The sequence below is a fragment of the Anolis sagrei genome, chromosome 2 (assembly GCF_037176765.1).
Source record: "Anolis sagrei isolate rAnoSag1 chromosome 2, rAnoSag1.mat, whole genome shotgun sequence".
Lineage (NCBI taxonomy): Eukaryota > Metazoa > Chordata > Lepidosauria > Squamata > Dactyloidae > Anolis > Anolis sagrei.
In genome coordinates, this window is record NC_090022.1 from 275,374,336 (window position 1) to 275,399,413 (window position 25,078).

Genomic DNA, 25,078 nt, shown 5'->3' on the forward strand with positions numbered 1-25,078 from the left:
TAGTGTAAAAACATGGCTGCTAAAAAGGAGTAGGAGCTGGAATGGAATTGAGCATGCTCAGTTTCCAAAATATATCTGAGATATTTGCTTTTATATGCTTCTAACAACTTATTTTCTAAAGGTTTGTTTTATTTTCACTAAATAATGAAATACATGTCTCTAAAGAAAAATCATTTAAAAATCCAAAGATTGGCTGCTCTCCAAAGTTAAATGTTTAATAATAAGTTATGCTTGGGTTCACAAACTAAATGTGAGTTGATTCATATTATAGCACAGTCAATCCTCTTTAAAATGGCTTTGGTGGAGGTTAAGCACTGTTAAATGACAACCAGTTCAGAGACAAGCTTTCTATGGGTGAATGTGTCCTTTGTTTTGCCTTTTTGGGAAAAATGAAATCTTTGAAACACACCTGCATATCCATACTTCTTCGCACTAGACTGTATGCAGTCCTAAACTGACCCTATACATTGCTCCAAAACATGCATCACAAGTTCTAGAAACATGGCTGTCAAATGTTGTTAATGTCATAACTATTCCAGATTTGGAAACAATGTCCGATGGTGTCAAAGTGCAGTTTGACACCATTCACCAAAGTGCAGTTTGACACCATTAATTCTACAGTTAAATACACAATTAAATACATCTAATTGGCCAAGGGAGCTTGGCTCATCAAACTCTAGAACAGGTTAAACATTGCTTTCAAGACATTTAATTTCTATTGGCATTAAACTCCATGGCTTTTTATAAAGCATTATTTTTTCAATGAGTTAATACTTGTATGAACCAGTATGGTGCATTGGTTTGAGTATTGGACTACAACTGTGGAGACCAGGATTTAAGTAAAATGGCCATGAAACCCACTGTGTTATCTCATCCCCCATGGAATGAGGGCGCCACCAGATTTGCAACGAAGCATGGTGATTCTGGCATCTAATGGGATGAGGTCTGTAAGAGGTCCTTTAGCACAAAATGACTGTAATCATAATGGTACCACCAATTAATATATGTAACACAACATAGAGGGGCATATATGTATGTATGTCCTCGTGAAGCAATGAGGCTGGTACAGAGGAAGTGAGGAATCAAACCTCACAAACGGAGGACTTGGGACAAACACAGTTCCCTTTGAGAACACACTTTATCTCTATGGTGTGGGACGCCTCAAAGGGCCAGTCTCAAAGGTAGTTCCAGAACAAAGTTTATTGAAGCAAAGGAAAAGGACACAGATACACTTAAATGCAATGCCTCTGGCCAAAACTAAAAAGTTAAATCAAATCTGGTTCAAAAGGTAAACAGAAATATAATCCAGATTATCCAGATAAAAGAACCGAATCAAACACAGTACTCCGAGGTCAAACAAAAGAGGCACAGCATGCAACTGGTTAACAAAGAAGGGAGAAAAGTGTAGCCAGTCCAGGGTCGTAGCAGGAGGAATCCGAAATAGCGTAGTTCCAAAGTCCACAGAAGCAGCATCTCAGCCAAGCCGGTCCAAGGTCCAAGAAGGGAGAAATCCACACTCACGAAAATCCAATCCGAGTTGAAAGCACACACGATCAGGAACAGCAACCTGGAGATCCCAACCAATGTCGAACACGAAACAGGCAGCGGCAAGTCCAGATTATACCCAATGCACGAACGTTCACCAACACCTTGCCTTCTACAAAAGCCCCTAATTCCTGAACCCACTTTTATCTACACATCATCATCAGAAGATGAACTGACCACTGCCCCATCATTATCCCCTGCAGCTGCTCCCAATTCTTCATGTGAATTCCTTCGTCCATCCCTCCATCTTCTCCATCTCCTGTAAAGACTTAGATCCGTCCAAGACTCAGCTGGATTCCCCGATTGCCAGTCTTCACCCCCAGAGAACCCCACAAATGTATCACTAGATGTTGGCTTCGCACAAATAGCTTGCACTTCCCTTATCTTAATCCAATCCACAGTGTCACTCCCATTTTCTCCACTCTGTGACCCATCATCCCCAGAGAATCCCTCAAATGAATCCTCATCTGTAGGTGCTGTAAGTATATCCCGAATCCTCTTTCTCTGTTGCTCCACATCAGATTCCTGCTTCCGAGTAACCCTTTTTCCCTTTCTGGCACCTGTACTACTGTTTGCAACGTTACTCACAGGCTCTACTACAACATATGGCACCTTTATTAGTACGTGTTTGCTACAGGGTGCAATCCTCATATGTTTGTATATATTTCTTCTCTATATATAATCCAGACCTGGAGTCAATATGTAGCTTCCAGTTCTCCTCACAGGTTTCTTCAATGTAAGCACAAACTGACTCCCAGCCATGTAACTTTATAAACCTGTAACATGACACAAGACTCCCAATATGTATGTTGAAACAAGGAAATGTTTATTCATGAATTCTCTGGCACATAAGCTTTTTGGTTACAAAGTACTTTACTTCAGTTCCACTTGGATATTCTTGCAACTGTCTTTCACTCCTTTGAATACATCAAATGGTTATCACATAACATTCAAACAGTTAACTTGTTTCTCTCTGTTAGGCCACTTTCTTCTTCTTTAAAATATTTTTCTCCTCAGCCTCCTGGCTGGCTAACTTAAGACTTTTAGTCAATCCTTTCTGTCAATACTTTGACTAAAACCTTTTCCCAAAGGAATCTCTGTCTCTCAGTTCTACTTAACTGATGTTTTAGATTTATATTGGCCTTTTCTTCACTTAAGTACAACAATGGAAGCTACAACTTAAAAACTGGTCCTCTTTCCTCCAGCTCAAGGCTTGAAACTCCCTACTTTCTAACATGTTCTCCTCTATTTTTATCTAGCTCCACCGCTTTTTCTTCCTAGGCACTCTAAAATGATTACATTTCTACTGCAAAGGGCTAGGTATTCATGGTAACCTAACAGCCAATCAGAAGTAACCAACTTCTTCTGACTGTTTTTGCTATATTATCAACACTAATAAATATAGACAATAAAACTCCATTATAATTAACTTTTCAGTTACAAGGTCCTTAATCTCTTCAGTATAAACCTTGCCAAGAAAATCAGTTGATAGAGGCCCCACTTGCATTTCCATATCACACAATGTGAAACTGCATTAGATGGTCAGTATAGACTCATAATGCAGTTTAGTTCAGTTAAATTGCATTATATGGGATTGTAGATGGAGCCGGAGCTGCCGTAAATCAGAGTTGACTTGAAGGCACATAACAGCAGCAGAGTATTAGCTGTAATCGCATAATGTAACTCAGATGGAGATTTATGTTAACTTTAAAAAAAATAGTTACCAGAGCCCTCTGTAAGATTGATTATGTCAGTCTTGCAGTGTCCAGAAACACTGTAGGCATCCAGTGTAGGCATCCAGAAATGTAATGACAAGTGACATGCCTGCTGACACCTCACAAGTGCAGCTTTCCTGAAAAAAATGTGACATATCTTCAAAAGTGTAATTATTCTAATAAAAAGTAGGTCACTCAATTGCTGACTGGCATGTCTTGGCAATCTCTGTGCAGTTGGAGTTCTGCTTTGTAGCGTCTTCCCTGCACATAACTAGAAACTAAACAAAGTGCATATTTCCCACTCAACTGCTGAGGGAACCAAGTGTTGAACCAAAGGAACAAAAGCACTGCCAAATCAGCTAGTCAGAATGAAAGAGCAAATTTTGTATTGTGTTCAGTCAAGAGCTGGAAGAAAGAAAGCAAAAGCTGTCACAGCATAGTCACCTTTGAAAGTCAGTGGGAAGAGCTAAGGGTCTAACCTTAATTTAGAACTCTCTACGTACTTATTTGGGAAGGAGTGCTGATGGAATATACTGGGACATACCTTCAGATAATGTCTTGAAAAAAGAAAAGCCTACAAGATACAAATAGAGTTCTGCACTTATGTATCTCGTGGCTTTCGGTAATGTCCAGCTAGCCCCTCTTATTCATCCACCTCTATGGCCTAGCATATCAGAGTGCAGCAAAATCCTTTTTTACTTTTGATGAGGGAGAAGAAATGGTAAATGCCTTAAACAAAGCTTTTTGTTCATGGCCAGTATGTTTATATCATCCTTGATCTACTGTTGTTGTTTTAAGATCACACATTGAATCAAGGGAAAAAAAGATGTTAACAGAGCAGATCTTCCTGATATGTAAAGAGTATCAAGAGTACATCTAATTAATGGAGTTCGACATCTCTTTAAGTGCCATAACGCAATGTTATGGAATAATGGGAGATGTTGTTTTTAAAGATCTTTCAGCTTTTCTGTAAAGAGTGCATCATGGCTTCATCCTATAGGATCTTGGAATTTGTATTTTGTAGCACCAGAGCTGTTTGATACAGAGAAGTAAATTTCTCCCAAAGCCACAGATCCCAGAATACCATAGCATTGATCCATGACTGGTAATGTAGTATCAAACTGTGTTAATTTTGCAGTATAGATACATCTTGAGAGACAAAACAGATACTATATTTGATAGGAATACTACCACTGGTTAGAGTAGAAAAGAAACAAAACAATTGTGCTTGTTTTCATGCAATTAAAACAGAGTATATTAGAAATCTGGCCTTCCCTTATCTGATGCTATCCAAATAGGTTGAATTACAGTTCCAGGATTTCTAGCCAACATGGTATGAATTATGATGGGGGATGTAGTCTAATATATCTCATTATGTACTTATAGGCAAACACAGGTATGCCATAATCTGAGAAAAATAACCATGTTGGCATTTTGCAAGCAGGAGTAACATCCTGCTATCAAATCATTAAAAAGGTGTTTTACAACTTGCTGTTAAAATGCAACAGGAGTGCACACAAACACAAAGTGCCTATTTATTTGGGTGCAAGAATGTATTCACGTGAACATTATTTTTTCTGCATTTTGACACTTCTCTGTTGCTCAAGGAATACCAATTGACATTGTACTGATGCATAGCTAGTTTGCCTCCATCTTGCCACATACCTTTTCCTCAGCTTCTTCTTGTCTCTCATAATAGATCTGCACAGCTGATTGTCCCAATAAATAAGGCTATCATGTGTGTGTTAGGAGCCCAAATAAGTCTCTTCCAATGACATGTTTTTCTTTCAGAAAGTAGTTCTGTTTCAAGTCAACAATATGCCTCTTTAAAAATTAGCTGAATGCCTTCCAAGCGTTATCACAATTACTTGAAAGGAACCATGTTGTCCCCCTCCTCACAATCATTATTTATAGTTGAGATGAGTTTTTTTAAACCAAAGACGAGACATTTAAGTTCAAGTGGCATGTTTATCAAGGCAAACAAATGTGCATCAGTGTTGTTAAATTGTTGCATACTCACCAAAGGGAATTGTGATACGCTCATGCATATAGTCACATTCAGGTTGATGTTTTTGCAGCATTTTATTCATACATGCATGCAGATTGGTAATTAAAGGGAAAGAAAAATATGAATAGAAGGACAGGCTGCGGCAAACTCAGTGCATGCTCTGCTCTAAAAAGTTAATATTGCATTTCTATTTGAAATACATGACAGGCTAGTTTGGAATTCCAAAATGCAGATGGAAATGACAATAGACCCTATTTCTGTTATGTTTTCAAAGTTTGATTCAAATTAGGTTATTGGAGTATACTTACTTGCAGGTTGTGTATATTGACCCTAGAGGCCAACATTTAATTTCAGATACGTGTAATGCCAATGCCTTCTGCTGAAACTTTAGGAATTAGAGGACAAAATGTAAATTGTTCACCTCATGAACTTTTTAAAAGAAAAAGAAAAATACTTGGAGGTATCAGGTGGACACTTGCCTAGCGGCACACTAGTACCTCAGGTGAAACTGCAAAGGGGAGGAGGGCTCAGAGGCAGTAAGATAGAAGAGGAAGAGGAATCATAGTGAAGATAGCTAGGGAGCTGCAGAAGCCTTGTTCAAGGCTCAGAGGCTTCTCACTGCAGTCCAAACAGTAGGCAGAAAGAAATGGAAAGCCAGCGGCCAAAGTCGAGAGACATTTGCTGGATCCCTCAGAAGTGGGACCAAGCTGAAAGCATACCAGAAGCTTAAGGAAGAACTTCACAGATGACACGTTTACCAGTCAGAATCCAGAACGGAAAGGTTGTTAGTTATACTGGGGCCACATCTGCCTTGATCTTGTGAGGTCTGAACCAACTAATGTACAGGTACTTCATCTCTCCCAGCCCACTTCTCTGGGGTAGCTCCCAGGATCCAGCCAAAGTCTGTCTGGCCCATTTGCAAGAATGCTACCTGTCTCTTTACTTGCCTGAATGGACTGGCCCTCTATCCAACTACAGAGGCCTTATCTCAGGATGACTTGCCCACATTAAGTACTGAAGATGGGAGATTTACCAACAGCAGGGAGGGATCATACACCAGTTTACTGAGTCTCATGACCAGATCCTTGAACAGCTTACTGCCAGTGGAGTGTGCTTTAAAGTCATCATTTCTTTGTATCTAGTGGTCAGATACTGAAATGCCCATATCCAGTTGCCCAGATAGTCATTGTAGCAATTGGTGTAAGTGAGACCAGCGGAAAGGAACTGGGACATTTTTTTAAAAAAATTGCAAAAGTGGGGTGACAGTGGATTAATTGGGACTGTCCAAATCAGGAGAGTTGAAGGGTATGACATTGGGAGAACCACATGATTCCTCTCTGTTTTAAGAAAACATTTGTGTCTCTCTGTGTGGATATTACTCAGAGGTAAGTTGATGAGTTGCATTCAGACCTTTCCCACATACATATATCTGGGTGGGAGTGGGAACAGAATGGTTATACAATGGTCATAAGCTAGCATTGTATGGTTATTTTTTAGTTTATGTAGTTTTTATTTTAATGATTGATAAATAAGTGCCCATGACGAAATGCATCAAGATTTGAATATGTTCCTTTTATCACAGCTGTGGCTTATTATGCATCATATGAGACTGAAATATAGGAATTGAATCTATGAAACTCCTTGAAATGAATGGAGAATTCTACAGAAGCAGTACCATGATGAATTGCTCTTTAGACCATGAGCTGGAGAGATGCACATAAAATGCAGGCTTAGCAATTCTATCAAGGTCTACACCAGTGTCATTTTAAATATAAAGAAAATGTGTTCCTGAAGGCAACATAGCAAATGCATTTGTGATGATTTATGCAAAAACTGCCAGTGCCAAAGAATGATGTGACTAAGATTAGATTCTGCAAAGTCAGTGAAGCAATTAAAACCATTTATATGCATATAAGATTTATTTCTCTCATGTATAAATATTAATATACATTATGACTGTGCAGTGAGGCCCTGTTTTATTTCAAAGCAAACTGGATCTGACTCAGTCCAGATTGATGCAAGCCAATTTAATCCAGACCCCAAACAGAAATTGAGATTCAGGAATCTGGATTGCTAGTCCTATATCTGAGAAACAAAATATAAATAAAGCTTCTCTCTCTCCCTCTCTCTCTCTCTCTCTCTCTCTCTCTCTCTCATACATCTGCATACAATGAAAAACCCTATTTAGAAAGTTCAACCTATTGGAAATGTAAACAAGCAGTGGGATCATTTTTTCATGTGAGGTGTTCCTGCAATAAGGCAAAAATTAAAATCTATAAAACTATAAAAAAAGTATTAAAACTAAAAATACTCAGGGGCATTCTGACTAGGCATAACAGATTGATCACTTTTGAAGACATATGACAGACTTTTCATTCTGATGCCAACTGCAGCAAGAATTGTGTATGTGCAGACTGGAAACCAAAAATGGAAGAATTGATATTAGAAGTAGCTGAACTAGCAGAAATGGGCATTTTGACAAGACATCTTCAGACAAAAGACCCTTCAATAGTCAAGAAAGACTGGGGAACCCTTCAAAAATTTTCTGGAAGAAAAGAAAATTCCAGCATGGGGATTTCATATTTAAAATGCTAATCTATTACATTATATTTTACACAATGAACTAGATAATATGTTGTTGTTCATTCGTTCAGTCGTTTCCAACTCTTTGTGACTTCATGGACCAGTCCACGCCAGAGCCCCCTGTTGGTTGTCACTTCAAGGTCAATCCAGTCACTTCAAGGATACCATCCATCCATTGGCCCCTCTTCCTTTTTCCTTCCATTTTCCCCAGCATCATTGTCTTCTCTAAGCTTTCCTTTCTTCTCATGCTGTGGCCAAATAATATGGAAACAGTAAAATTATGATGTATATGAAAGAAAGATAAATAAAAATTTGACAAGGATGCAAGCACAGAGAATCAACCAGCTAATTCGGTTATTGTGTATCCAATAATCAGACATGATATTTTTACATGTTTTTAATGAAAACATTTGTTTAATTATTTACTGTATTTCTACCCTGCTCTTTCTCACCCCAGAGGGGACTTGGTGGCTTGGCAAATTTCCAAATACAAATATATAAATACAAAACGTTAAGCGATAGAAACAGATAAAACCATATAAAACAATTCAGTTATTTAAAACATAGCCTAGCCCCATAGTCATTTGTGCTTCTACATTTGTGTTGGTTCGGTACTGCACTACTCCCCAAATGCCTGACTCCACAGCCAGGTTTTCACTTTTTCCTGAAAACCAGGGGGGGGGGGATCTGATATCACTGGGAAGGGAGTTCCATAGCTGAGGAGCCACCACTGAGAAGGCCCTCTCTCTCATTCCCACCAGTCGTGCATGCGAAGGTGGTGGGACCTTAACCCAAAGATTTCAGAGCAGCATATAATAAAAGCCAAGCTGATAGACATAAATTGTGTGCATAAAAATTATATTAGAAGGCTAAAATCACATGAAACCATTCAACAAATTAAAAATACAGACAAAAATAGTTTGAATAGTTTCAAAATGATTTCAAAGCATGTATCTATGAGGGTTTGTGTAAAATCAGTTAGGGCCCAAAAGATTTAGAGAAGTACCATATTTTTACTTGGTACTCAAATGAAACAATGTTGATGCCAGTAGGACTACCTTAATTGGCAAAAATAAACCATAATTGGGGTGTCACAGCAGAGAAAGTACTTTCCATGTTCTCCTATGACATTTTATCTCATTGACAGATGAGACCTCCTCTGTGAGCAAATATTGAGATCCCAAACTGTGTAAAACTTTAAATGTCATCACCAGCACCTTGAATTCAGTTCAGAAAGATATTGACAGCCAAGCAATCTCTTTGAAACAATTAAATGACTTTTTTATAATATTCTAGTCAGCAGTCCAGCTGCCGCATTTTGTCCTGGCTGCAATTTTCAAGTTGTCTTCAAGAGCAGCATTGCAGTATTGTAATAATGAAGTTATCACCTCATAGACCAGTGTGACTAAGTAATCCTCTGTCCAGGAATTGATATAGGTAGCAGACCAGTTCAAGCTCACCGCAATCACCCTAGGCTACAGAATCCATCTCGGGGATTGTTCAGAATTGCTTATGCTTTTTCTGCACAAAAAATATGCTTTGACAGTAAACCAAAAAATATGTCTTCTGCACAAAACATACACTTTTTCTGCATAAATACCCAAAAAAACTCATATGGATTTCTGTACCCCGTATTCCCAAGAGCATTTTGGGATATTGCACTCAAAGAGAATACTGTACAGAATGTTTGCCTCAATGGTGGGAAGAAACTATGGAACTCTTTGCATGTGAGGATGAAATAGTTGAGGAATTTCATCCTTTGTGTATATGATTTGCACACAAAAGCTTTAGATGTTCTAAAATTTCATCTTTTTTTAGGTTGAAGTTCTTGCCCAAAGCAATCAGATACAAGGCAATCTACTATCTGAAATGCATTCAATTTTGATATGAATTTTCCTTCTGTGTAACATCCAATTCTGCATATAATGTACAAAATCTCAGTTATAATCTCTTATGAGAAATACTGTAAGTCATGAAATCAGTGCAGAATGAACTACTGGCTTCTCTTTATTGTTATTTCTTGCAGCAGTCATGTAACTCACTCTAAGGTAAATGTAGAAATCTAAATAGATATTCACTAATAAATAAAATATAAGGACTTTAAAGTTCTAAATAGCTGTCTAATAATATTTTCTTCTGTGATATTTATGTCTCTTTTAAATATATATTAGCAATTTGTGCCAAAAGGAGGGTACTTGACTCTGCTTGCATTAATGGAATGCATATAAAACAAACACAACTAACCCCGGAAACAAGATTTTAAAATCTATTACAATACATCAATAAAAATAGCAGCACTCAGACCATTAAAAAACCTTTAGCAAAGGCCAACTTATATACCAGAGATTTGTCCAGATAATATGGGCTTTACCTGGTTCTACTTCAGAAAGGACAACACAGCAGAGATAACCCAACTTTCTTTGGTAAGCAGTTTTGCTGTTATCACTGTCTCCCAATTTCGATTTCCAGCTGTTTCTTACATCCTTTTGTTTCAAGTTGCAAGAATTTGCCAACTTTTCTGCTGCATTTGTCTAATTTGCACATGCACTTGGACACTGTACCTAATTTATGCCAGTTTCCCTTTCTGAATATCCAACTTAGACTTGAGTTGACAGCAACTATTGAATAGATAATATGTATTTGTGAACCTATAGGAAGTGTATGATACAAATTATTCTGTGTGTGATACATGAACAAAAAACGTGACTATTTCTCTTTGAAGCATACAAGGTACAGTTGAACCTCTACTTAAGAGCATCCCATCATAAGAGCATTTGAGTTAAGAGCTGTTGCTTGGCCTTGGTTTCACTTGGACATACGAGCAGACTTTTGAGTTAAGAACTAGCACCAGAGGGAGCACTTGTTTGAGAGTACAGGGCTTTAGGTCTTCAAGGGAGCAGCCACCATGACTCGTGCTCTTGTCCACTTTGAGGAACTTTGGGTTAGCTGATTTTGTGTGGTTTTTACTCCTGGTCTGTTTGGCTCATGAAGAGAGAGAGGAAAAGAGAACAAGAGAGGGAGGGGGGCTGGAATGAGAACAGTATGAAGAAAATGGTGCTTCTGCCTCTTCACTTTGTGCTTCCTGCCACAACTTTGTGCTTCTACCATTTTAAAGTTGATCTTTCTTTTTTATTGCTTCATGTGAATGTGTGTTTATACTTAATTTGTTAATTACAAATTTCTTATTTAAAAGCACGTAACAAAAAGGGGGTTTGATGGACAGAATGGATTAATAGACTTGATATAAGAGCAATTTGATTTAAGAGTTCAGCCACAAAACGGATTAAACTCTTAACTCAAGGTATCACTGTATATATATCTGACATGAGTTTTGAGTTATGTAAGAACATATTTTAGAGGTGTGCAACCATTCCTCATTCATTATTGTATTTTCGTGTATGCAGTTTACATCAAAACCAAGAAAATGTTCAGGGAACACAATTAAAACAGTAAGAAATAAAAAAGGGCTTCCTTTGGGTTTTGAGACAAAGTACAGTCGTCCTTCCACATTTATCGTTTTGACCTTTGCGGATTTGATTATTCCTAGATTTGGTTAAAAACATTCTCTCTAGGAAACTCTAGCTCAGGGGTCCTCAAACTTTTTAAACAGAGGGCCAGGTCACAGTCCCTCAAACTGTTGGAGGGCCATATCTTATTTGTAGTGCAAAAACACTTAAACATAATACAATAATTAAAACAAAGAACAATTTTAACAAATATAATCTTGTTAGTATTTCAATGGGAAATGTGGGCCTGCTTTGGCTGATGAGATAGGATTGTTCTTGTTGTTGTTGCGTGCTTTCAAGTCGTTTCAGACTTAGGTTGACCCTAAGCAAGGGCTGAGGAAATGACTTTGGAGGGCCGTATCTGGCCCTTGGGCCTTAGTTTGAGGACCCCTGCTCTAGCTTTTCCAGTAATCTTAGAAGATCTAGAAATTGCTAGAAAGATGTTCCCTCAGGTTTTTCACTTTCATAGGGGCCCTGTGCCCCTAACCTCGGAGAATATGGAAGGCTGACTGTATTACAAAGTTGGAGCAATCTGCCCTCATTAGGAAGGAATTAAGTCGGTCTTGTTTATGGTTTAATTACTCAGGCATATATATGTAAGTCATCACACCGTGTACTACCTAGAGTTTCTAGGCAGCCTTCCAGAGCATCCCTAGACAAGTATGTTTTATTTACCATTTATTTTTATCTAGATCAATAACATCTTGTATGTTTTGCTGCCTGGTCATAACTGAATTAACTAGTGGAATTGTTCTTTATTTCTGGTATTCCCAGTGTAGTTTCTTTTTAAGGAGACAAGCAGGTAGGATCTATATTTGCTGTGCAGAGTGATTTTATTGATCATTTTATAATTGGAACATTGTGGGTCAGCTGAGAAAATTTAAGTTGCTGCCCACAGAGGTATCCAAATTATTGCTCAGCATTTCTTACAAAATGTAGTGGTTTCACTGTTGTTCTATTAACAAAATTCCTATTATGTGTGAAACAACTATGAGGTGTTTAAAAGAGGAAAACTGTCCACTGGGCTGAAATATCTTGGATGGGGAAAAAGATAGAAAGGCAGAAGTCAAGACAACTTACATATATATTCTGGCATGTCCAGTGCTTGGGAAATATCAAAATAGCACAAAAGACACAATCACATCCATAGAAACACAACTGAATCCCATCAATTAGGGCTGTATGAGTTTTAATGCTCATGGATACCCACAGATGCAGGGAGGGAAGAAGCTGAGGGCACTTTCCCAGCACATATATCCCATAGTCAGAGCTTGGAAATGTTACTTTACTACACTATAATTCCAAGAATCCACCACTGATAGCCAGGATATCCACCAGCCATGCTGGGAGGGGTTATAATCCAAAGAGTAATATTTTTGAGCAATTATCACAAAACAGAAGAATAAAGTAAGAACTTCCCTGCTCCATGATTTCAGTGCTATGTTCACGGTGGCTCAATATTGCCAACCCCATGCATCTCTGCAGTACGTAATGCTCACACTGCCATTTTATTACCCACATGTAAAGAGAGCAGAAAATGTGTAGAGAGGTTTTTCTTTGCCTCTTATAATACTAGAAGCCAGTGTTATCCAGAGAACCTGAGGTTTACAACAAGACAGGATGACATGCTTCTTCACACAGTGCACAATTGTGGGATCTGCTTCTCACAAGGGGAGATGGAAGTCCTAAGCTAAAATGGCTTTATAAGAGAAATATACGGATTAGTGAAAAGTAAAGATATTGATGGCTACTATCAATAGCTACTTCCAGGAGCGGACACCACATTGCTCCAAGATCCAAGTTGTGTTGGACAGCAGTGGTAGAGGGCTGCAGTCCTGCTCATGGATTTCCCATAGGAATATTTTTGCCAGTGGAACGTAGATTCTGAATTAAACCTCCCTTTGTTTTATCTACCAAGGCTCCCTGTTCTTGCCCTTGTCTCCCTTTCTTTTCCCTTTCTGTCTCTAACATTTAAACTGCAAAGTAGGGTAGAATTAAAGCATCTGTAAAGTGCTTAAGCACATGCTTAACTTGTATCCATCTCAGTAGATTTACAAGAATAATTCAGGAGTTTAAAATTATCCATGTGCTTATTCAATCCATTGACTCAAGCTTAGCCTTCTATAGTCAGCAGCTTATTACAGTGAATTTTGAGAAAATGGAAATACATTTCTACTAAGATTATTTCTACACAGAAGAATGGCCCATCACCTAGTAATTTCAACAATATATACTTGACAGTGTCTGCAAAACATATTCTTGACTCCTAAGAGAAATCTGTCAGCTAAAAGATATTGACCCCCTTTTTAAAAAGCCCCTTTATTCCGGAGGTTTCATTTTTACATCCTTAAAAAAAAGAGAGACTATGTGATGGAGTGCCCAGTCAGTTTCACATCATTGCACTCATTTGCTTGTTGGCCACCCAATTTGTTACGATATAAAACTTGGATATCAACATTTGTTTTTGTTACCAGGTCAGCACAGTTACCCTTTCAAACATTGGTTTGATCCTAGGCCGTTGCAATAGTCTGTGACACAATGGCTTGGTTGCTAACAATGTTAAAGCTTTATTAGTGTAATTAATGTTAAAGAATGGGGGGGGGGGGTAGACTTTTAGTTGAAAACTATATAGGAAAATATATTTCCTTTTGTTTTTTGTTATTTTGATATTTTTGCAGCTACGCAGGATTTCAAAGGGGAATTATTAATTTCATTCTATTTGGCATGCCTATGTGCTTTTATCATGGTGAAAGCATGATCTATTAATTCTTTAAAGACTACATTGTCTTGAAGTACCCTGGGATCCCTGCGCCCACACCCCAAACTCGACTTGGAAACGTCATTACAACTTGCAGATTTCCACAGACAATTCAACCTGCAACCACCATGATGGATAACTCTGGGAATTAATTATTCAGTAGACCCTCCACTTTTGCAGTGGTTAGGGGCTCAGGACCCCTTCCAAAATAGGAAAGCATCACTCTGGCCAATGTTTGTCAGAACTTGACTGAAGAATTGCACTGGAATGAATGAAGTTTGACACCACTTTAACTGCATTGTGTGATGCTGTGGAATTATGGGAGTTGTAGTTTTGGAAAGGACTTTAGCCTTCTCCACCAAAGAGTGTTTGTGCCACACCAAACCACACATCCCAAGACTCCATAGCAATTAAAGTGGTGTCAATCTGCAGTAATTCTCCAGTGTAGAACTAGCCTTAGAGATACCTAGAGAGGTGTTCTGACTAGGAATCTCTAGATGTTATGTCATGAATCTTTGGCCACATTCTGAGTTGACCTGTAAAATCACACTGGAGGACCTACAGATTAAGACAGGAAACATATTAATCAAATCCGCAAAAATTAATCCCACAAATGTGGAGAGCTGACAGTAATTATATTTTCCAGCTGTCTTTTTTAAAAGGAAAAAGAAAACATAATGCAGGCAGTAATGGAAGCTTGAGTTCCAAGGGTGGGATATGTGGTTCATGGTTAACATTCATTCCTATCAAAATATCAAAAAGTTAATGTGCAAAGATTCAGCAGAGCCCTCCTTAACGTCATACAGACAAAGCAAAGACACAGTGACAGTTGATCAAATGCAAGTGAAACTGTACATAGGACAAAGATTAATTTAAGCACCATTGATTTCATATGGTCTACTCTAAGCACATCTAGGTTTGAGTGCCGAGTATTTACTTCCCTCATTCTATCTGTAGTAGAATTGAATTATGTTTAATATTTTGAAGAGTTCCTTGGGTTAAGCTATGCCTAATGTTCCTTACTTTGAAATATAGGTGTAGACAATGAATGCAGTGGGTAGATGTGGAAAATCTTTGTCAGCTTTGTGATTCTTTCTGTGATTTTTTTTTAAAGTGAGAAAACGGAAGGATGCTCATCACGGTTCGACATTGAATTGACCTTCATTTTATTCCCATCTGTTTTCAGGCCACTTTCATTTTTGCAATATATTTGTTATATATTTAATTGTGAAAATCCTGAACTGAAATAACATTGCTTTTAATTTATCTTAATTAATGCAATTAACATATTAATTACTAATTGGGATAGAGAAAGAGATAATTTCCATTTACAATATCCCATAACTCTGTCTACGTCTTTCATTTGAGAAAACATAGGAAAAGGCAGCAAGATACTGTTACGTTTCAGTTTAATATTTCGTATAAAAATGAGGCATTCTGTAACAGTGCAAACTCTCTTCCATCCTGCTGTAGTCATTTTCATATTTTCTTCAGATGACCTCTTAAAAGGGTGTGTTGCTCGCAAGTGCCACAAATTTATTAGTGAGAAAAATGAAAGCCTCCCATATATACTATAAAAGCACTCAACCAGCATGTACTCAAAATACCACTGGAAGCAGCTTTTAATTTATTTTTCTTTCCCTGCAAAGCAGGGAGGCATCTGTTATGGAGCAATCATAATTCTATACGCTTGCAACCACCAGACAGCTGGAGCTAGCCTGCCATAACAAGAGAATTGAAGGAGGAAAAGGAAACCCCTATCTAGGCAATAACCTTCAAGCATCAACTTTCTAAATCAATTTGTATCTGAATGTGGGGCTATGGATGAGTGATGATCTGTCTTGCCTAAGGGACAAAGTTGCTATGTGGCAATAGAACTGATTTGCTTGACAAGGCAAGCATTTCTTAGAAACAACCTCATCAAACTCAAGTAAGCTGAAAACACCATTAAACAACAGATGGTTACCTGATTTGGTGGCTGCTTTTGAATTTCAAGATCTAAGCCAAGGATAGTGAATGAGCATTTCCACCTGCGATTATGCATTAATCATCTACCCCCAAGAGTACAAGTGTTGCCATCTTTCCTGCAACCTCATCAGATGGGGCTATCTTCAGTGGCACACACTGGTTCAGCTGTAGTTTTGCCATGGAGCCCACTGGCTCCCATCCCATGGTGTATTGCTACTTCTGGTGGGGCTCTGTGACTAAACTACAGTTGCCGCTGCTGAGGCAACACAGGAGGTATCCCATGTTGCAGTGACATGGAGGCAGGTGGCGGACGCTTCCCTCAGTGAATGCGATTTTCCTGCTTTTTGGCAGGGGGTTGGGCTGGATGGTCCATAAGGTCTGTTCCAACTCTATGATTTTATGATGGGGTTTCTGATAAGTCTAGCAATGTGGGGCATGGGCTGACAGATTCCCCATGCCCCCCAATGGGCACCTCTGGATTTGCCATAATCCGTGGTGATTCCAGTGGCCAGTATGATGAGATCCCAGGTCAAATGCACTAGAGGTTGAGGATAAGCAGTTCAAGATACATGAAGGGAGATGTGACTGAAGCTGTGTCACAGTACTTTGCATCTCCCAACCCATATTTCTGCTTTTATTTTCTCCTACTTGATTTGTTTCTGTGTGTCCATATTATGGTACAAGGGATATTTTCTTCAACCTTCTCCACAGGCTCAGTTTAATGTAGAATGGCTAGGTAGAGAAAGAATTAGCAATTTTAATGTGTAATAAATACCAAAAGAAAAAAGACTATTCTGTCATTTGTTCCAGCTTCAGTCATTCTCTCTGTTTTGTGGGTAACTGGAAATTGTCCACAGGCAGAATTTCAATTTATTGTTATTCTATGTGTATTTGACTATTTATTCACTGAGGATGGTTTACCCACTGATGATACTGAACATGCAGCTTAGTAGGGTTTTCCCCCACTCAAGAGTAAACATGCACAGCCCCAATTTAAATTAGTACATGTATGAGTGGGAAGTTTAAAACCATTTTTGTGGGTGTGCCAAAGGAAAATGTGTGTATGTGTGGATTATGCAGATACAAATTCAGTCTTCCTTTTCTAGAAGTCCAAAGTAAAAAAAAACACTCAAAAACTAAAACTTTTTGCTTCCAATGGTGTTCTTCTGCCTTTGAGGAAAGGGTGCTAGTCACACATTCAGTGGCTGCTGAGTTTTTCCTCAGGGAGCCCTGACAGGGGAAATAGAAGAAGCAAAAGGTGGGGGACTTCACTTACACAAGACTCCTGAAAAAAACCCAAACATACAAGACACTATGTATATACAAATATAGGTATTCCAAAATGTGCAAAACATTCAAAATCCTAAAAGCATATACTGCCAAGCATTTCTGATAGGGGAGATTCGACCTGTACATTATTGTCCTTCTTCAAAATGTCCCTAGGAAAAGTAACCATAAGTAACACCCCTCCCTCTTAACACAAGAAGACTTTTGCTGGGATCTGAGCCAGCAGACAGGCACAATGTGGGATCTGAGGTACCCCAGGTGACCCACTGACAAGTGTCATGGCTCTTGTGCCATTCCCACGGCCCCTCATTTGGCCTCCCAGCAAAGATAAGAGTCAATCCCTTATTTACAAGTAATGTTAGTTGAATAGCTGTTGAAGAGATAGCAGCAGTCCTTTGGCAGAGGAGAGTACAGCAGGCTTTAAAAGAGAAAATGTACTATGCTTAAATAAAGCTTGCTGAGGAAGACTTCTAAATTAAAATCTGGATTTGATAGAGTAATTGCAAATAATCAGCAGTCAGGTCTTTTTGAAAATGTGAAGATATCCCAGTGTTAGCCAGCTTGATTATATAATCAGCCCTTGGATAAACAGCTTTAGAATTTGTCACAATTACTGTCTTTAATAGTTTATTTCCCTTTTTTGCATTAATGGTATTCTGTTTAAATCAGTTAAAACGGATTGCTACTAATCTGAAACCAGTGATAAATTTACTGTCTAGAAGGAAATTATGTGCCTCTGTTTTGAGGTAAATCCTTTTCTTTCCACCTTCTCCCAGAAGCAGATTAAGATTTTTATTTATTTAAAGTATTTCTGAATCATCTCCTAGCACACAAGGGCTCCTACAGTGATAAACAAGAGAGATAAAAACATTTTAAAACTTTCAAATACTCTTTAAAAAACTCTAAAAGCAGTCTAAAAACAAACCTAGAATCCATTTTTGAAAACATTGAATTTCATACAGCATAACATTCTTTTGTCTGTCTCCCAGAATCTTAAGCGAGATAGGGCAGCCTATTATTATTTATTTACTTTATTTTTAATCCTGTCTTATTCTGATATAGGGCATATCTTCTGTGGGTAGGGAGTTCCACAATTGAGCAACTGCTATAGAGAAAGTACTGTTACATCTTTCAATCAATATAACTTCACAAAGCATTGGCATATGCGACAGGACCTTGTCTGAGAGGGGCAGTATAGAAATGTACTAAATAAATAAATAAACAAATAAATAAATTGTGGTGTAGGAAAACTTGTCACAATTCTGTTATCATGGCCCAATTACTACTTGGTCAGGTTTAGACTCGCTGGACTCCAAAACTCTACAAGGGTGGGGGACTGATTAAGATGGTCTGCTCCAGGAGGTTTATGGATCTAGCTGGATTTTTAATGGCTTTTGGAAATTTTCCTTTCACTTTAGCAAGTGATTTTGTTGCAGCTCTGGTTGGGCTCTGGAATGGAGAAAGGCTAGAGCAATGGACACAGTCTCTCCTGAACATCCTCTCTCATGGAGCAGAGCCAAACGAGCCCCTTGCTTTTCCAAGGCGTTGGCGGCAATGAAGCAAGTGAGGTGGATGCTAGAGCAATGTTGGCAGAAAATTCAAAGTAAAGCTGACCGAGCACAAACTAGAGCATATCTGAAAGCTTACTTCATGGTAATGGAGGCAGCAGAGAAATCATTCCTTGATGCCACCATTGCATTTGAAAAGAACCATTCAGATTAGCTGTTTTGAGTGGTCAGAGGGCTAACCACTCAGCAGCCCATTGTGAAGAATTTGCATGGCACTTTGCAGATATAGTCACGCAGATCTTTTCTGACTTGGATACTGTTATTGACACAATTCCAGTGGATGTAGCTTTGACTCCTGATTGTCCTATGTTGATGGATACCTTTACATTTGTGCAACCTGAGTATGTGGACAGGATCCTTGGAGAGGTGAAAGCTACCATATATATTCTAGACCTTTGTCCTTTCTGGCTGATCAAATAGGCCAGAGGGGGGCTAGCAGACTGGGCAAAGGTGGTGGTCACTGCCTCCTTGGAACAAAGGAGGTTCTAACTAGCTTGTCTTACTGTGTTTGGATGATATGTCCTCTAACAGCAATCTATTTGATCTCTGTCTGTTTTGCGAACATAGCACAAATGTTCTCATAATTCAGATGCCTTTCCTTTCATTTAAAAAGGATCTGGCCCTTTCCATTTCTTCCAAGCTTGTTCTAACCCAGGGATTCCCATAATTATTTCTATGTCATGTGAAAGCTATATGGATATCCTGGGGTTTTCACCAACTATGCAAGCCATCTGAATAACATGGGTAATGATCCTCTTACCCAAGTAGCTAACTGAAAAATTGCAATGAGATTGCCTTCATGGTTCAAACTGATATCAATCATGTTTGCATTATTTTTTTAATCAAGTCACACAGATAACCTTCAAGCAAGTGTCTAATTGTATGATTTTGCTTCATCTTCATATCTCCAATTTACTAATTCTGCAGAATATTGCATGTAGGGACTGAGTGCAGATGTCTGAAAATACAGACCCCTCATTCCTTGCACCAGCATTATAAAGCTGTTTATCTTTGTCAACATTTTAAGGATACTGATTCAAATGTTTTTTGATTTTTTAAAAAATGTTATGATTACGAGTACTGAACAAAGGTGAATGGAGGACAGGAAGCAAAGATTCAACTTCCAGTAGATAAATATGTCAAGTACAAGCAACCTGGCATTGGTCCAATAAGGGATTACAAAGCCTCAAAGTTTTGCCCTCCAGATGTTGATGAACTACTCCTTCATGAATTGAATTTCTAGAAAACCACAGGTTCCCCAGCCCTGTTCTACTTCATGATGGGAATATGTGGTCTGCTGTCCTGACTAAAAGGCTGGAACCATCTGTGCCTGTATTTGATTTCATCAATAATATGCTGTATGCTTTGATTTCTGATCTCCTATTTGATTATTGATTGCCTAATGAGAAAGACACAGTGGATTATTATTATTATTATTATTATTATTATTATTATTATTATTATTATTATTATTGTGTAGTTTTCTGGCATTGTATATTTCTGCAGCTTCTCTGATTGTTCATTTGTATTTTGATTCTGTAGCCCATTTGTCGATGGATGTCCAGAATCAGCAGCATCCACCGCAGTCCTTTTTATCCTGGGTGTCAACTGAGCCAGTACAGGCTTTGTTTTGGTTTGTTTCTCCATAGTGCTAATGGGTTAGGTGCTCTTAGTTCCACTCTTCAGCTGAGACCTCTCTGGCTTGGTTGAACCTGCTAGTAGTTACACTACCGCCAGCACAGCTCTCAGTGTCCTTGGAGCAGTTAAGCCCCCCACCACGACAAGGTGACACCCATGGGAGGGGGGGGGGTGGGCTAGTGACTTTAATTGAAGTCAATAATCAGAAACTTCTCAAAGCACAGCAGACAGGGCACAAGAAAACTGCACTCCAAACCAAAGCTGACAGCTGGCACAACAAAGCATTGCATGGGCAGTTCCTTGACAAAATTGAAGGAAAAGCTGATAAGGAGAAGACCTGGTTATGGCTCATGAATGGAACACTGAAGAAGGAGACAGAAGGCCTGATTATTGCAGGAACTAGTCATCAGAACCAATGCAATTAAGGCCAGGATCGAAAAATCAGCGGATGACCCAAAATGCAGACTGTGCAAGGAAGCTGATGAAACCATGGACCATATCCTCAGTTGTTGCAAGAAAATTGCAGACAGACCACAAACAGATGTATAACTCTATGGCCCAGATGATTCACTGGAACTTATGTCACAAGTACCACCTGCCAGCAGTAAATAATTGGTGGGATCATAAACCCGCAAAGGTCGTGGAAAATGCTGTGGGACTTTCGAATCCAGACTGACAAAGTTTTGGAACACAATACACCAGCCATCACGATTGTGGAAAAGAAAAAAAGTTTGGATTATTGATGTCACATTGAGGAAAAACAACAGGAAAAACTCAGCCACTATCAAGACTTCCCAAGCATCTAGGACTGTGTGATGTATTTTCGAATGATGCACGCAGATCCAAGTAAGGTGGCCAAAATGGAACTGCAAAGGCTCTGGCATAAACCAGTACATTGGTCATTGGCACACTGGATGCTGTGCCAAAAGATCTCAGCCGGCATTTGGAAACAATCAACATCAACAAAATCATGATCTGTCAACTGCAAAAGGCCACCTTACTTGGATCTGCATGCATCATTCGAAAATACATCACACAGTCCTAGACGCTTGGGAAGTGTTCGACTTCTGATTTTGTGATACGAAATCTCGTTATAGATCTCGTTTGCTGTGACATACTGTGCTTTTGTGTCAGTAAAATACTAATAATAAACAATTTTATTTATATTCCATCCTATCTCCCTGAGGGGACTCCAGCATAACAATGGTAAACATTCAATGCCTGCATAAAACACACAATAGTAACATAAAATCCCAGAAAACCCCCACATATAAAAGTAACATTAAAGCCTAACATCAAATTAAGACTTAACATCAGTAAATTAAACCTGACGTCAATAAATTAAACTACATGTAATCAGACAAAATTCTATAATAACATAAATCTAAACAAAACATACACATTAGTGTACAACAGCCAGGAAGGGTTCATAAAACGGTGGGGGTTGGTTATGGAGTCAAATGAAATCATTGGGCTGGCATGGACCAGGAAAGTCCAAATACAAATAGTTCTCAACCAGAGCCCTGGCAGTGAACCATTCCTCCTCCTCTCCATATGCTCGTGAGTGAAAGTAGGTCTTGAGGTGTTTTTTTTAAGGAGAGGGGGCAGCTTTATTTCTTTAGGGAGGAAGTTCCAGAAGTGGAATTAATCCACATTCCCCAATCATGTGATCACCACTGTCAAAGGAATATTGAAGAAATAGTCTTTGAAATATAGCATAATGCATTACCTTATTAGGAATCTTGTTGCTCCAAGAACTACATAAGCTATTACAGGATAAGCTTTCAGAGACAGTTGTCATAGTATATTACCTATATTTCTAAATGTAGAAATGACATCTAATCACCTTTATAGAAGCCACTTCCATGTAATCAACTGCCAGATATGGTTACTACAACCACTATCACATCCAGAAAGTAGGGCCGTGCCCAGGCTACCTGGGGATTTGGCAAGTTGTAATACATGGTGGGCTAAAAGTTATAAAGGCATCTGATATTTAAATAACTGGAAAAAATATTTTATGCATAATAAAATGCTATTCTATTTTCTGTATATGATGCTATGGTATTGTAAATTAAAAGCAAAAAATAAAGAAGAAATTAAATATTGAAATCCCTTTGTGACTTTTGACCCATCCTTCATAACTCCTTGAGGCTGATGAATTTGGAAAAGCTGCTTTATAGATTTAAATGACTATCTTCTTGCCTGCCTGCCTGCCTTCCTGCCTGCCTTCCTTCCCTCCTTCCTTCTAAAAATGTATCTTCAAGAGAGGAATCCATTATGCAAACCATTTTTGTTTGTGATCATAATGACATCTGACAGCCTCTCCGAGAGCTTATTGGGATAATGTACTGACAAATAATATACCTTTTTCATTTATGAAGAATATATTACAGGGATATTCCACCTTCAAGATAAGTAAGCTGCTATCTTCCTTTTACGTAATCCTTTTGTCCCCTATAGTACAGCTCACTCATGCTTTCTTTCTCCCATCCCCTCTTTCTTTCTTGCAGAATGACTCTTGGGGAAAACAATACTCCTATGCACTCTTCAAAGCCATGAGCCATATGCTTTGCATTGGTTACGGAGCCAGAGCCCCAGTCAGCATGTCCGACCTCTGGATAACTATGCTGAGTATGATTGTGGGGGCTACCTGTTATGCCATGTTTGTTGGCCATGCCACCGCCCTAATTCAGTCTTTGGATTCATCACGGCGTCAGTATCAAGAGAAGGTAATTTTTTTCTGTGCATAATGTGAAAAAAGGTATTCCTGAATTGGTTCTGGCAAGCTGACAAAAGTCGATACATTGAAGAAATAAAGTTTTTGGTAGACAATTGGGTATTCCACCAGCACCGCCTCTTGAAATGTCTTTTGTATGGACTTTGTTGTGCTGTAATTAGCTATGGTCTCATCATGAATGAACTCATTCATAGCATGCAAAGTAGCAGAAAATGCTTTTTCCCCCCTCAAAAAGCAAGGGGGGCTTTTACATTTAACAAAAAAAATGATATGGATCTCAGTCCCTAGTATCAATATGTGTCTATGTGTGTTTGAATAGACTTCAAATTCAGTGTGACTTAGGTTAGTAAGACTGATTTTGCTCGGTCTGCTCCCATAATGATACAGTATCCAACAGTATCAACCCAACCAAACAAGTGCCATAGCAGTAGCAGTAAATTAATTCTAGTCTGAGCTCAGGGGTGGAATCCAAAGCAGTTTTCTCTTGCCCAGCCTTCAGACAATGTATCCGTGACCAAGATCCTAGAACAGAGAGATGCACTGTAAAGTCTCACCAAACAGAAGTGTACCGACTATCCTCTCCAACCCACCACCAGCTACAGGAATATAGCTGAATTTTCTTGTCACCACTACACCTGTCCTCCTCCAGTTAGTAAATACCCATGTTTGTGATATGTAGCTGGTAGAAAATGGGATGGGGGAAGTATGTTCATTATTAAAATTCCAGCCTCCATAACAATAACAAAATGACTCATTCAGGACTGTGTAAGTCACTAACAGGATGCTACTCTGCCATTCTAACCCAGACATGCTCACACTGGATTGCTGTGAGTTTTCCGGGCTGTATGGCCATGTTCCAAAAGCATCCTCTCCTGATGTTTCGCCCACATCTATGGCAGGCATCCTCAGAAGTTGTGGGGTTTGTTGGAAACTAGACAAGTGGGGTTTATTTATCTGGGGAATGTCCAGATGGGAGAAAGAACTCTTGTCTGTTTGAGGCAAGTGTGAATGTTGCAATTAACCACCATTCAATGCTAATCAGTGTTATTGATTACCATTGAATGGCCTTGCGGATTAAAAGCCTGGCTGCTTCTTGCCTTGTGGGAGAATCTTTGCTGAGAGGTGTTAGAATAGAAGCGGGTGAAACATCAGCAGAGAATTCTTCTCGAACATGGGCATACAGCCTGGAAAACTCACAGCAGTCAAGTGATTCCAGCCATGAAAACCTTTGACAACACATCCTCAGACTGTTGTCCTTCAATTCCCAGAAGCCATGCCCAGTTTGTTTAACAGTCAGGAATTCTGGGTATTGGAGACCCAAACAGCTGGTGGCTGCAGTTTGAGGATGCTTCTTATAACCTGAGAATATATGCACACATAAACATAAAATGGCATATTTTTTGCAGCTATCTACTACTCCAGTGTGTTCCATTGGCATTTGCTGCTGCTTGTACAACTTTGAACTCGAATGAGCCTTCACTAGCCCACTCTATTCCTCCAGTACTGGTACACTGGATGTAGGCCTATGTCTGGATGCAGTCCAAGGAATCTTACCCAGCTATTAATAAAATGTAATGTTTTGCAGGAATAATGGGAAAATGGTAACTCAGCACTGGACACTTAAATTACTGTTATTTTCTTTTGCCGTTTACCATTATTTATATAGCACTGTCATTTATTTTGATTTATGTAACATTGTACAATATTAAAATTATTTTCAAAAACAATAGGTAAAAAAGTGGTGATGAAATGTTAAGAAGAG

At 38.8% G+C, this 25,078-nt stretch overlaps 1 protein-coding gene across 2 annotated transcripts in view; it reads left to right on the forward strand.

Annotated features, from left to right (window-relative positions):
- The window catches only part of HCN1 (hyperpolarization activated cyclic nucleotide gated potassium channel 1), a 214,072-nt gene that overhangs the window by 116,069 nt on the left and 72,925 nt on the right, over positions 1 to 25,078 (forward strand). For both annotated transcript variants that reach the window (XR_009630579.2, XM_060761466.2), the window contains exon 4: positions 23,090 to 23,308. Coding sequence is in view for 1 of the 2 variants with exons in the window: in XM_060761466.2 (XP_060617449.2) it covers positions 23,090 to 23,308 (219 nt within the window). In the remaining variant the exon portion in view is untranslated. The remainder of the gene's footprint in view (positions 1 to 23,089; positions 23,309 to 25,078) is intronic.